The 14,288-nt window shown below is 45.4% G+C and overlaps 1 protein-coding gene across 1 annotated transcript in view; it reads right to left on the bottom strand.

Annotated features, from left to right (window-relative positions):
• Otoa (otoancorin) overlaps positions 1 to 14,288 on the bottom strand; it is a 78,106-nt gene that overhangs the window by 45,674 nt on the left and 18,144 nt on the right. The window contains exons 8-11 of the mRNA XM_021167659.1: positions 12,791 to 13,026; positions 9,654 to 9,757; positions 4,548 to 4,648; positions 1,035 to 1,174 (exon numbers count right to left, since the gene is read on the bottom strand). Of these exons, the coding sequence (XP_021023318.1) occupies positions 1,035 to 1,174; positions 4,548 to 4,648; positions 9,654 to 9,757; positions 12,791 to 13,026 (581 nt within the window). The remainder of the gene's footprint in view (positions 1 to 1,034; positions 1,175 to 4,547; positions 4,649 to 9,653; positions 9,758 to 12,790; positions 13,027 to 14,288) is intronic.

Here is a 14,288-nt window from a genome sequence, read left to right as displayed (position 1 = left end):
ACCCTGGCAGATGGTCCTGAGTTCTATAAGGAAGCAGGCTGAGCAAGCCATAGGGAGCAAGCCAGTAAGCAGCAGTACTCCATGTCTCTGTGTCAGTTCCTGCCTCCAGGTTCCTGCCCTGGCTCCCTTCAACGATGGTCTACAACATGTAAGCTGTAATAAACCCCCAACTTGATCTTGATCATGGTATGTTATCAAAGCAACAAGAATCAAACTAGAACAGACGATCTGGCCGCCTCCTCCCCTGCTTGACCCACTCCTTCCCTCCAGGCTTAGGTACCCTTAACTAGAAATGGCTAGAGATAAGGACCCTGGTGCTAGGATGAAACTTTAGAGCTAACCTCTGGAATGTCAGGGGCTCCCCTGCTGACAGCCTAATAATAAGGGATTCCCTCTTGAACATGGCAAATCCCTAGATGCCTCCAGTACCTGCCCCGACCTAATGGAAATGCCATGTTCACCTTGCAATGACACCCTGGGTAGTGAGGATGGCCTAGCTCCAGGCTGGAAGAAGCACTAGGGGAGGTGACAGGAAATGCCTGAGCTCCAGGAGACACTCAAAGATGTGTCCCCTTTTCCTTTCCGAACATTTTTCGAAGGGTGATAAGCCCTTGGGAGCAATTATCTCTCCTCAAATGCATAGAGAACTCTGGGGCCATTCTCAGGGAATACTTAGACTGCATTTGCACAAGTGTGTGCATGTGTAAGTGTGCAATCACACGTGTGTGCATTCATGAGGAGGCCAGAGGATGACATTAGACGTCATCCTCAGTTGCCCTCACCTTATTTACTGATGAATGGGAGTTCATAAGTTTCCTTGCCTGGCTGGATTGCCAGCTCCCAGGATGCTCCTGTCTCTGGCATCCTCCCTCAGTGATTACAGGCACATGCTGACACACCTAGCTTCTTACCTGGGTGCTGGGGATTCTAACTCATCCTCACAATCATTTACCAAGCACTGTACTAACTGATTCGACTCGTCTCCCCAGCTCTTAAACCAAATATTGGAAGGGCCCGCCCGGGGCCACCCTTGCCTGTGGATGGTAGAGATGTTCCTCACGTCAAAGCTGGAGCAGCGGATCCTCTCCAGAAACGCCTGGGCCAGTTCAGGGGTGATATCATACACCATGTCCAGCTGCTTGGTGGCGTTGTCATAGCTGATAAACAGCCCAATCTGACAGACAGGATGGGAAGATGGGGGAGATTGGTGAGGAGGGTCAAGTGGCCCTCCTGGTGGCCCATGCTGCGTCCATCTCACCCATAAGGCTATACAACCAGTTCTCAGATTACTATATTTCTTTCTTTTTATTGTTATTTTTAAAGTTCAGTGTATGTACTCATTGTATATGGCACACAAAGATATGCATATGAGTACATATTGTATGTTGAGCATATTCTCCCCATAGCTCTTACCTTCCATCTTTCTCACCTCTCCTCCTCCTATTGGCCCCATTTGTTCCCCTAAACATTTCACTCCTACTTCCATGTATTACACACACACACACACACACACATAAAACATACACACACTTTTTTTTTCCAGAGCTGAGGACCAAACCCAGGGCCTTGCGCTTGCTAGGCAAGCGCTCTACCACTGAGCTAAATCCCCAACCCCCACACACATGCTTTTATATATCTGTATAAAATCTGTGAACCACAAGTGAGAGAAAACATATGTCTTTCTGAGACTGACTTAATTAACTTGATATGATTATCTCCAGGTATATTTATTTCCTGAGAACAACATAACTTCATTCTCTGTGGTCAAAAAAATGATAAAGATATTAATTATATATATTAATATATACTAATGATAAATATAATACGATGAATGAAAAGGTCCGCTGTGTACACAGCCCATGTTTTCCTCATCCACTCCTTTCTTCTTGGGCATCTTGTTGCTTCCATTGCTTAGCTGTCGCAGAGTCGCTGCAGTGAACACTGATGGGCAAGTGCCTCTGTGAGGTTGACTTCGAAGCTTTCATGTAAATACCCAGTAGTAGTTACCTGTGACATATGGGACATCTAGTCTAGGAGTTGTTTGTATTTGAAACTGGGTCTCACTATGTAGACCAGGCTGGCCCCGCACTCACATAGCTTCACCTGCCTTTGCCTCCTGTGGTGTTTGAATATGCCTGGCCCATGGGGAGTGACACTGTTAGAAGGTGGAGTGACACTGTTAGAAGGTGTAGCCTTGTTGGAGGAAGACTATCACTGTGGGGCAGGCTTTGAGGTTTCTATGCTCAAGCTCTACCTACTGTGGAATGAGAGCTTCCTCCTGGCTGCCTGCAGATCAAGACACAGAACTCCCAGTTCCTTCTCCAGCACTATATCTGCCTGGACACTGCCACATTTCCTGACATAATGATAATGAACTGAACATCTGAAACTATAAGCCAGACCCAATTAAATGTTGTCCCTTATAAGAGTTGCCTTGGTCATGGTGCCTGTTCACAGCAATAAAGCCCTAACTAAGACACCTCCCAAGTGCTAGGATTAAAGGCATGTCCCACAAGCCTGGCTTGAAGGTTCCTCCTTGTCTATATCTTCATCAGCATTTGGAGTGGGGAGATCTGAGGAAGGAATTGAAGTTGCACACTACCAGGCTGGACAGGAAGAACACGCATGTATTCTCTTTGCAAAATATAAAATGTAGAATATATCTTCCACATTGTACTAAGTGTAGTGTTCAGACTCTATATTCCTGCTCCATTTTGCCTACATGTCCAAGGGTATCACACTGACATCTTAAATGACAATAGGGCTCGCTATGGTTTTACTCCTTATTTCTAATGGATTTACCATTCTATGTGGTGGTGTGCTCTAATTCTGTATTCCAAAAGTGCTCAATGGACTGGGGAAACAGCTCAGGGGCCAAAGTCCAAACCTAAGGGAAAGGGCTTGGATCCCCAGAAGCCACATAAAGAGTCAGACAGGAGTGGCAGCCCCTGTATTCCAGTACTACGGAGGTAGAGGCAAGATATTTGTGGGCCAAGCTGGTTAGCTATACTAGCCAGAATGGATGGGCTCTGAGTTCTGCTAGAGATCCTGCCCAAATAAACAAAGGGGAGAGCAGGGGCTGAAGAGGACGTTCAGCAGTTGAGAGCACTCGCTGTTCTTCCAGAGGATTCAGGTTCGATTACCAGCACCCACATAGGGGCTCACAACCATCTGTAACTTCACTTCCAGGGGATTCTACCCTCTCTTCTGGCCTCCATGAGCTCCAGCAATTGCAAGTGGTACATAGACATGCATGCAGACAAAACATCCACATACATAAAAATAACAAAGTAATAATTAAAAAAAAATAAGTGGAAAGCATTCAAGGAAGACAGCTGGCATTGACCTTGGGCCTACACACACTATTGCACACATATGCAAATATAGTTGCACACATGTGCATACACACACATACCCCACATGGGAAAGAAGGTGATCCTAAGATCCTCCCTGGAGGATTTACCCTTTGACCATGTCTGAATCTACCCCCTCTGTATTTGTAGATCATGAGAAGTCATCCACACGTGCCTGATCTTAGAAATGCCCCAATTTCTAAAGACTGAAAGGTTGTAAAAGAGCAAAGGCATGGGAGGTGTTCCTGGCCTCCTAGGTAAAAGAGGGGACCTGGAGCTGGCCAGATGGTTTAGCAGGTAAAGGCGCTTATCATGCAAGCTTCAATTCAGTCTCTTGAACTCATCTTAGAAGAGAAAAAAAAAAAACAACTCCTGAAAGCTGTACTCTGGCCCTCAGACAGACCATGGCAACTGCACACTCACGTATGCACAGCATGCATACATGACACAAGAGGAGCCAAGCCTTGCCTTGTGTTTTATAACCATCATGCTCTGTTGGGAGGACAGCTCTGTGAAGACCATCACATGATGCAGGACAAGGACAAGGTGAATGGGCTTTTTGCTTTGTTTGTGTTGTAATGGAGCCCAGCTCTTTAGGAACCTCTGTTGGAGCGTTCTTCAGAGGCTACATTTCAAAGTCACAATGCCCAAAGGATCTTAAGGTCACTGGGTCAACATCAGAAGGAAAGAGACAAATCAACGGGTGAGTTAAGCAACATGAGCCACATACACTTCCCCACCGTAAACTCCAAGCTCAGATCCAATCATTACTCATGTTGAAGTAGCTATTAATAGAAGTCACTATTTATAGAAGCAGCCATTAATCCATGCTACTTTGGCTTGAGTGCAGGCACTGGAAACTCGATAGCTATTGTCCTTGGCTTTTCTAGAAAACACACACCCAATCCCTTTACATGAGTCTTGGATCATAGCCAGTGTTCCCTTCCTATCATGTCTGCCATGTCAATGCCCTCAATTCTTTTTTCTTCTTATCTCTTCTGTTCTAGAATACAACCCCACCATTGACTCTTTGAGACTTTGTTCCTAGAGTTTTGTCTAAAAGGTAGAGATATATCTGGCTAAGGTATACAGTTCCCAGGACACCTTGGCTTAGCAAACACTGGAAATTTAGAGCATATGTCACTCAAGGTATATTAGCAATAAGGACATAAAAATATACTTTTCCCAACTTACTTCTATAGGGCTAATATTCATAATTTCTTCAAACGATAGGTGAACCATGTATCTGCCCAAAATCCATAACTTTTCTGCACTGACCCATGAAACTGAGCCATCTACAAAGAGAGAGAGAGAAAGAAAGAATGAGTAAACACACAAATAACAGCTTCTAAGTGGGGAGGGGGTGCAGCTGGTGACGCGCTGGCCATACAAGCATGAGCACCTGAGTTTGATGCCACAGAGCCCACATTGGGAGAAAAAAACAACAACAACAACAACAACAAAAACAGGCTAGATGGCCTGGCTTTAATTCCTGTATAATCCCAACACTGGGGAGGTAAAAATGGGAAGATTCCTGGGCCTTGCTGGCCAGACATCCTAGCCAAATTAGTGTACTCCAGGTTCAATGAAAGATTTTGTCTCCAAAAAAAGCTGGAAGAGCTGGAAGCACTCGTGCGCACACACACACACACACACACACACGTACACTTAAATAAACAAATAGGGTGGGAAGCGATTGAGGGAACCTCCCAGCACTGACTTTGGCCTCCACATACACACACTTGGTATGTGGTGATCCAAGACATCTTCGGTGTCAGGACTCCATGGCATTCCCTAATTTATTCAGCTACCATCTACTGAGTCCAACCTGTGAGACCCCAAAAGACACACAGGCCACAGCCACAGATATGAGCCTTGCTACCTGACGGTGTGGTCCACAGATCAACATCATCATTACCTGAAACTTGTTAGGCACTCGGATGATGTTTCAATAATTGAGGCCCAAAAACAGTGATTTGAGTTCAGTTCTTTTTTTTTTTTAAGATTTATTTATTTATCATATGTGAGTACACTGTAGCTGTCTTTTAGACACACCAGAAGAGGGCGTCAGATCCCATTATGGAGAGTTGTGAGCCACCATGTGGTTGCTGGGATTTGAACTCAGGACCTTTGGGAGAGCAGTCAGTGCTCTTACCTGCTGAGCCATCTTTCCAACCCTTGAGTTCAGTTCTTTAGTCAATAATCTGACAGTGTGAGGTATGTTTGCCTCTCTTATTATTACTTCATTTTAATCCAGTTAATAATCCTGACTTAGCAGGCTGTCATCCTTAGTCCCACAATGTACTATATTTGAATGAAACCAAGCTTGCCTGCATGGACCCCAAGTTCCTGGAATCTCTGTTTGCCTGGAATGTCTTTCCTTAATTTTTGTCTACCTTCAAATTATTTTTTTCTTCGTTGAAGCCTTTTGGAGTGTGTGTGTGTGTGTGTGTGTGTGTGTGTGTGTGTGTGTTTAAGCGAAACTTCCCATTTCCCATGTGATATTCAACTTCTTGTTGTTGTTGTTGTCTTGTGTATTGTTTGCTTGTTTGCTTTTTGTAAATAATCTCTCACTTCCCTAGCACCCACTGAGCAGACTCGGATCCTTGGGAATGTCTCTCCCTCCCCAGCACTGAGATTATAAACAAACACCACTATGCCTGACTTTTTGCATGAGCTCTGGGGATTGAACTCAGGTCTTCATAAGTTGCCTTCCAAGCACTTTAACAACTGAGCTCTCTCCCCAGCCCCTCAGTTCTGCTTTTGCTTTTGTTGTTTTGTTTTGTTTGTTTTTAGATGATGCTACGGGTTGAATCCAAGGCTTCACATAGGCCAGGCCAGGGCTCAGCCACTAAAAAGCTCTCCACCCTATTTCTCCTTAGTTATAAGGTCTTACTCAGTTGCCCTGGCCGGTTTTGAACTTGCTATCCTTGTGCTGAGCCTCCCATATAGCTGGAGTTGTGCTTTCAAACCCAGCTTGAGTTGTACTTTATCTCCTTAGCTGGAAATAATCTCTTTCTCTTGGCAATTTCCAAAGAAGTCTTTGTATCAATGTGCTCTGGCATCTGAAATCCCACACCTGTGACATATCAATAGGACTTTCAGAATAATCACAGCCAGGGTCCAACGTCAAGTTTCAATGAACTGGAATTGGTGGAAGCTGCCCTGCCCCCAGGCCTTTGGTACAGATCTTTGCACACAGTGTTGTATTGGTGGCATTTGGGGAAAAGGAAGAAATGATACCATATAAATCTGTCACCAAGAACTGCTTAGGGGCTGTGGACATTGGCGGGGTCTGGATAAGATGCACACGTCAACATTTTCATGGGCTGATGCACAAAACAAAACAAAACAAATAGACAAACAAAACCCTGTTATCTCCTCAAGCTAGGGAGTTAGACAGGTGGGGTTTGGATGACTCTGTTGGTAAAGTGCTGCCTCAAAAATACAAGGACCCAAGTTTGGATCTGTAGCACCCACAGAAGCATACGTCTGTAACCCAACAATCCAGAGGTAACAGTGAGGATGTAAATGGATCCCTTACTTCCTCATTGGCCAACGCACTCATTGGCTAGTCAATTCAGCCAATCAGTGAGCTCCAGGTATAGTGAGAGCCCCTGTCTACAATAATAAAGAGGAAAGTAGTTGAGGAAGACATCTGATGTCTACTAACTCTGGCCATCACACCTGTGCACATACATACACACATACATCACACACACACTTTTTAACAGAAGTGTGTAGATGTCGCTGTTGACATCTGGAGTGGCTGTTGAAGGGAAGTGTGGTCACAAGGGCCACCACATTCACCAAGACCCAAGCTGAATTGGCCTTACCCCAGCCAATTACAAAGCAGGAGCTGCAGTTCTACAGAACCATGATCCCTCCGCATGCAGTATTTTAATAATCAAAGTTCAGCCCATAAACTCTGGGGAGTTCACGGACTAAAAGAATATAGGGCCCAAACAAAATGAACTTGAATTCAGTGTAATTTAATAATGGAACTTTCCACACATAGGAATTCTAGAAGGAAAATTGATTCCCAACTAAACTGACAATAAAGGCCTGAGTGGGCTCCTCGGGGTTCTGTGGTGTGAGGCTCAGGCTACCAGAAGTCATGACTGGAACCAGGCCGAGGGAATTCACCCATGTGCTTAAGACATTGATTATGTGTTGTTTAAAGTTGCTCCCATGGGAGTCTCAGAAATTGATTCCAGGAAAGGACTGGCCGACACATCCTGTGTCCCTGCCCTGCTGGCTTCCTCTGTGTCCTCCCAAGACAATGAATTCCTTCTCACTCCAAATCACTTGAATGTGTCTGCTGTCCTTCACCATCAAATGTCTCCCTTCCTGGAGCCTCACAGGATAGGTCATATTCGATTTAATCCAGATGGCACCCATTCAAGAAGTCTTCCCTGATTTCTTAGTTCAGAGATTGGCCAACCCTAGCCCACGGGATGGACCCAGGCCACCCAGTTTCTATATAATCTGAAAACCAAGAACAGTTTTTACATGATTGAAGAGAAATTAGAAAGCACTAATGTTTGGTAAACCATGGATATTATATTAGCTCAAATACCAATGTCCATGCAGACTTTACTGGCATGCAAGCCCCCTCATTCGTCCATCATTCATGCCTGTTTTCAAGATTCAGTGTCTGACTACAGGTTTAATAAGCTAAAATTGTTCCTCATTTTTTGTCATGGGTATGTGTGCATGATGTACATGTGTGTATGAGTGTTCATGTGTATGTGTGGATATGTGCATGTATGCATGTGCATGTGGAGGTCAGAAGCCGAATGTGTCTTCCCTGATCGCTCTCTGTCTTATATGTTGAGGCAGTGAGTTCTCGCTTGAACCCAGGACTCATCAATTTGGCTAGTCAAGCTAACCAGCTTCCCCCAGGATACCCTGTCTTTCTCTCTCCCTCTCTTCTCTGATTCTCTGCAGTAGCATGAAACATAACCACCCTGAAGCCATGAGCCTCGGGCCCCATGGAGATACCCAACTCCTTGATTATTATTATTATTCTAGACCCCTTATATAAATAAACTAGCATGGGGTCAAGCAGTTTGATCCTATAGAAATTAAGCACTCTGAAAACACAAGTGACCTATCAAACCTCTTAGCAACATCTCTACATCATTTTTAGTGCTAAACACAATGGGAATATTTTACTAATAGGTGTCATATCATATTGTTCAGGGAGCAAGGACAAGGGAAAAGTCTACACAAGGTCAGAGCACACAACGGATTGCACATTAGTAAAGTGCTCCTCAAACAAACAAGAAAACCTGGGTTTAATACCCAGAGCACAAAAACAAACAAACAAACAAACAACCACTGGCCAAGCATGGTGGCATGTGCCTTTAATCCCAGCACTGGAAGAGTAGAAGAAGACAGGTCTCTATGAGTTTGAGTTTGAGGCCAGCCTGGTCTACATAGTGAGTTGCAGGCTAGTGAAGGCCACATAGTGAGACCTTGTCTCGAAAACAAAACAAACAAACAAACAAGCAAACAACAACAAATAAAACAGCAAAAAAGCCTAATGTGGCATGGGCTTGGATCATGGGGTTTGCTGGCTAGCTAGCTCACCTAGCCAGCAATCCCCAAGTCTCAGTGAAAGATTCTGTCTCAAAAAGGATGGTGATCGCCTGAGGTACAACAGCTTAGGATGTCCTCTGATTTCTATATACAAACACACAAACAGGTGTACACTCACAAATACAGAGACATACAAATGCACACATATACATGCACACACTCACACACACACAAACTCACATATACACAGACAAATTCACATACACACATACAAAGAATAAAAGAAAAACCTGAAGCTCTACAGCATTCCCATCTATGCCTTGGCCACTGTGGGACATAAGCAAGATTTTAGTGTACATCTGTCAAATAAAAGCACCCCAATGCACCCCCAAGGAACCTTTGCTTTGGTTGCCAAGAACCAACAGAAAATTTTCTAACCAAAACTTTCTCACTTTAATGCACACATTTTCCACATAGAAAGCTTATTCTAAAGGCTCTTATCAAATGTAAGCTGTCACCACAGAACCAGGACATGCAACAGCTACTTGTAAGACAGACAGACACATCGTCCCTTCAGAAACGTGAGCATTTGAGGATCAGGCTGATGCCATGGAATGTGGTCCTGAAAGTGTGGCAGAGGGGACGGAGTGAAGCTTATAAAAGCAATGAAAGCAGCCCAGAGTGGAGCACCTTCTAGAGGGTGGAGTTCTAGAAGTTACTCCAACCAACCCCCAACCCCTGGTAGGCAGGTCTCACCGGTGACGTTGAAGGGTGTCCTCAGGATCCCCGTCATCCATGAGTAGAGAGCTCTCTGGGTGTGAGCTGAAGTCTGGTCATAGAGGTCTTTGAACACTGCGGACCTAAGACACACGGACACACCCAGGTGAACGCCCACCCTGAAGGAGCTGTGAGGGCACTGTGCCCAGGGCTGCCATGCTGAAACCCTTCACAAGCCTTTGCTGCATTGACCATTTTCCAAAGAGCATCCTGTGGGTCCTGCCTCTGCCCCCTCAGCTCTTAGTTCCTTGTGTGTGTGTGTGTGTGGTTAGCTTTTTTGAGATATAGCTTATATACCCTATACTGTTCCTATTTAAAGTATATAATTCACCAGCACTCCCAAAAGCAGAATCAGGAAAGTCAGGTCAAGATCAGCCTTGAACTCACAACAATTTTGAGGCTAGCCCGGGCTGCATAAGACCATGTCTCAAGAAAATCAACTCATGATACTTTCAAGAAGATGGGTAAAACTAGAAAGTATTGTCTTTCGTGAGTTAATTCAAGCTCCAAACGCAGCATGCACAGAGCTTAGCTTCTGACTTTTACATATGTGTTGTGTGAGAGTGGGTGTGTGAGAGCTGCTCTCGACTGTCAACTTGATTACATCTGGAACAGCAGTGGCGCACACCTTTAATCTCAGCACTCAGGAGGCAGAGGCAGACGGATTTCTGAGTTCGAGGCCAGCCTGGTCTAGAGAGTGAGTTCCAGAACAGCCAGGGCTATACAGAGAAACCCTGTCTCGAACCCCACCCCACCACCACCACCAATAAAACCATTTCCAGCAGCTTACAAAGAAACTCCAACCCCTTAGCTGCCACTCCTCAGCTCCTGGCTCCCCAGCTCCTGGAAGCCACCAGTCCACTTTCTCCCCTTTTATGAATAAATAATTACTTTTTATGAATAAATAATATTTCATTATATGAGTAGACTACATTGTGGTTGTCCAGTCATCAGCCAATGGACATTTAGATTGTGTTCATCTTTTGTCTTGCTTCTTTGTGTGTTGGTGCTTGGAATTGAGCCTAAAGCTCACACATGCAATGTGCATGCTCTACCAGTGAGCTGCATGCCCATCCCCCTGTTTAGCCCCTTAAGGAATTACCAACTATCTCCACAGCATCTGCCCCATGGTGTGTCCTCAACATCACCACAGCCCATCTCTAATTGTTGTAAGCACCAGTTCATCTCTGGTGCCTTGACAAGTAACCTCCTGCTTGTGGGAAGTGGTCTTGTCACTCTCTAAGTCACTGCAGCAGTCTGATTTGCCACTGCTGTACCACCCCCCACCCCATGGCTCCAGTCACCATTCTCTCCTTCTCACCCAACCCAGAGGTCCTAGATGGTACAAATAGGACTTGCCATTTCATTGCCTCTAGCACTGCCCAACCCTCTTGGTCATCTTGAAAACCTTCCAAACCTCTGTGTCCTGGGAGCCTTCCTCTACTCACATTCACACCATGAGTACAACCTACCATGCCAATAATTCATCCACCTTTCCTATCAAGCATTCCCACCAGCCCCCTTTCCAGTCATTAATTCTATATGTGCACATACAAGTTCTCCTTTAACCCTCACACAATGTTGTCCTTGTATTTTCTATCTCTTTCTTTCCTTTCCATTGGCTTCTTGTTTCAATTTTTTTTAATGTGTGTGTGTGACTGCTTAACTGTATGTGCATCGCATGTGTGCAGTGGCAGCAGAGGCCAGAAGAGGGCTTCTTCGGATCCTCTGGAACTGGAGCCAGAGGTGGCTGTGAGCCACTGGATGAAGATACTGGGAACCAAACTCAGGTCCTCTGCAAGAGCAGCAAGTGCTCTTAACCACTGGGCCCTGTCTCCAGCACCTTGCTTTGCTTTTAAAAAACAAAGATAGTTGAAAAGCAGGGAAAATGGGAAGACACACAGAGATATGCACACGCGCACGTGCGCTCACACACACACACACACACACAGAGGGGGGGAGTGGTAAGCATCATTTAAGGGAGAGATTTCCCACTGCAAAACACTGTTTCCCATTCCCCATGGAATGCTACTGCCCTAGGGGAGTCAGTTAGTCTCTGCCCTTAAACATCTCACCCATAAAGAAGAGAAAAGAGATGGTTGATAGGTAGGTAGGTAGAGGAAGATGGGGAGAGAAAACCTGGGGCAAGTCAGCTCAGGGTCATGAGACAGAGCCCTCATGACTGGAATTAGTGCCCTTGTCTAAGAGACTCCAAAGAGCTCTTGTGACCCTTCTGCCATGAGAGAACATGGCAAGAAGATACTCCTATGAAAGGAAAAGGATACCAAGCCTGCCATGCCTTGACCTTGGAAGTCCCAGCCACCAGAGATAAGTGTCTGTTGTCCAAGGTACCCAGCCTACAGCTGATTAAGATGCTCAGGAGAACAATGTAGGTAGCCAGGATATTGAGGCACTGGTTTTCAGTGTGTTTTAAGATTATTTTTTTACTTAAAACAAAAATACTGATTTTCTATTCATTAAAATGAAGCCAAATTTTCTTTAATTTTTTTTCTTTTCTGTGTATTTATGTGTGTTGTACGTGTCTGTTTGCATGTGTGTGGGTGCACATGTGTGCCCATGCCTATGGAGGCTAATGCTGATGTTGGGAATCTTCATTGCTTGCTTTCCCACTTTATTCTTTAGGCAGGGTCTCTTAATCAAGCCCAGAATCTCTTGATAAGGCTAGACTCCCTAACTTGTTTGTTCTGGGAATGCCCTGTCTTTGCCTTTCCAGGCTGGAATTACAGGCAAGCTGACACATCCACCTGCCCTTTACATGGGCTCTGGCAATCCAAACTCTGGTCCCCATGTTTGCACACCAAATGCTTTACCACCGAGCCATTCCCCAGGCTTTCTTAAGTGGAAACAAAGGGCAGGTGGTGAAAACAGACCACAGGACAGGTGGTGAATAGGTGTGGCAAAAACTAGAAGAGTTTCCATCCAGATGACTACAGTTGAGAGAAGAGTTTTAATCAAAGCGTCTCTCAGCTCTGCTTCAGCAGACGTATGTTTGCCTGCACCACCATCTTCCCCCTTACTGAATATTAACCTCCCTGAATCCTCACAGCAGCCCCTGAGCAGCCTACAGAATTAAGCATTCGAAGGGAAAGACTCACAGGTTCTTAAAGGCATCCTCGTGCAGGTCCTGGGGTAGCCTGTCTGTGATGTCTGGCTGCAGGAAGCTGCCGGAGGACCCTCTGAGCACCCTGCCCAGGACCTCCACACACTCCAAGGCATTCAGCACCTGGAAACAGCGTTCCAATGTGATGAGAAAGAGGCTGCGGTTCACACCAGGGCTCTGAAGGGCCTCATCCCGAATGTCTCCCAAGTTGATGACGACGTCCTCCAGGTCCTGAAGGAATGAGAGAGATTAAAGTCAGTGTAGCTGTGTGGCCAAAGCACACGAGAAGACAGCTTGAAGGAGAAATGTGTATCTGGTGTCCTGGTTTCAGGGTCACTCGGTCCCATGTGTTTAAGCAGAACATGACAGGGGTGGGAACTTGTAGAGGCGGTTGTTCACGGCATTGTTGACCGGAAACAGGGAAATGAAGTAACTAATCATAATCTTCAAAGCCTGTCCCCCAAGACCTACTACCTACAATTCGACCCCATCTCCTAAAATTTCCACCACCTCTCCCTAAATAAACCCATCAGCTTGACCATGAGCTTACGGGCACATTCCATATTCAAACCATCACAGGCACATGAGAGCCGCCTCTTGACTCAACAGCACTGGAAGCATGAAGAAATTCAGGGTCAGTTTCATAGCATGCTCCTAGTGGGAGCTTCTAGAAGTTTCTATCACCTTAGGCTTAAAGGCAAGGCTTTCACCTGCTCTTCCTATACTGGGTGGCTTGGCATGCTCCGGGTGAGCACCATGACAATCACACCTTCACCTTCGCTAGCATAGAACTGACTTGTGGTGTTCGCTCCAGGGGTGACCATAGGCACCAGGCTGTGCAGCTAGGGCAGGATCTTTGTCACAACCGAAACCATGGGCATCTTCACAGTGCACTGCAGTCACTGCAGACATCTTGAGATCTTTCCAGTCAACACTTGTTGAGAGTTTCAGAAGTCGCTAGACTGAGTTCTGTTTGTGGATGTGTTAAACACACAGTTTACCTCTGTGTTTGTACTGGGCTCTTCTGTAAGTGCTCTTCATGAGAATTGACTTCCTTTGTGACCTGTGATTTGTTTTAAAGGTTTGTTTGTTTTTTTAAACATCACTCTGAGATAGGCCCTTGGCTTCTCTAGGTAGGAGCCCATTTTCCGCCCTCAGATTCAGTATTTCTAAGCTGTGTCACTAGAGGTTATTATGCTCTGCAAGACTCCGTTTCCTTGCCTGATTATTAAAATGCAAACGTATTTCTTATTTTTTAATTTGTTTGCAGGTGCTGCACATGGAACTCAAAAAATTGTGTATCCTAGGCTAGCACTTAACCACAATGTTAAACCTTCAGTCCGTGTGTGTGTGTGTGTGTGTGTGTGTGTGTGTGAGTGTGTGTGTGTGTGAGTGTGTGTGTGAGTGTGTGTGTGTGTGAGTGTGTGTGTGAGTGTGTGTGTGTGTGTGTGTGAGTGTGTGTGTGTGTGAGTGTGTGTGTGTGAGTGTGTGTG

This window comes from Mus caroli, chromosome 7 (genome assembly GCF_900094665.2).
Source record: "Mus caroli chromosome 7, CAROLI_EIJ_v1.1, whole genome shotgun sequence".
Lineage (NCBI taxonomy): Eukaryota > Metazoa > Chordata > Mammalia > Rodentia > Muridae > Mus > Mus caroli.
This window is presented reverse-complemented; position numbering and strand designations above follow the sequence as displayed.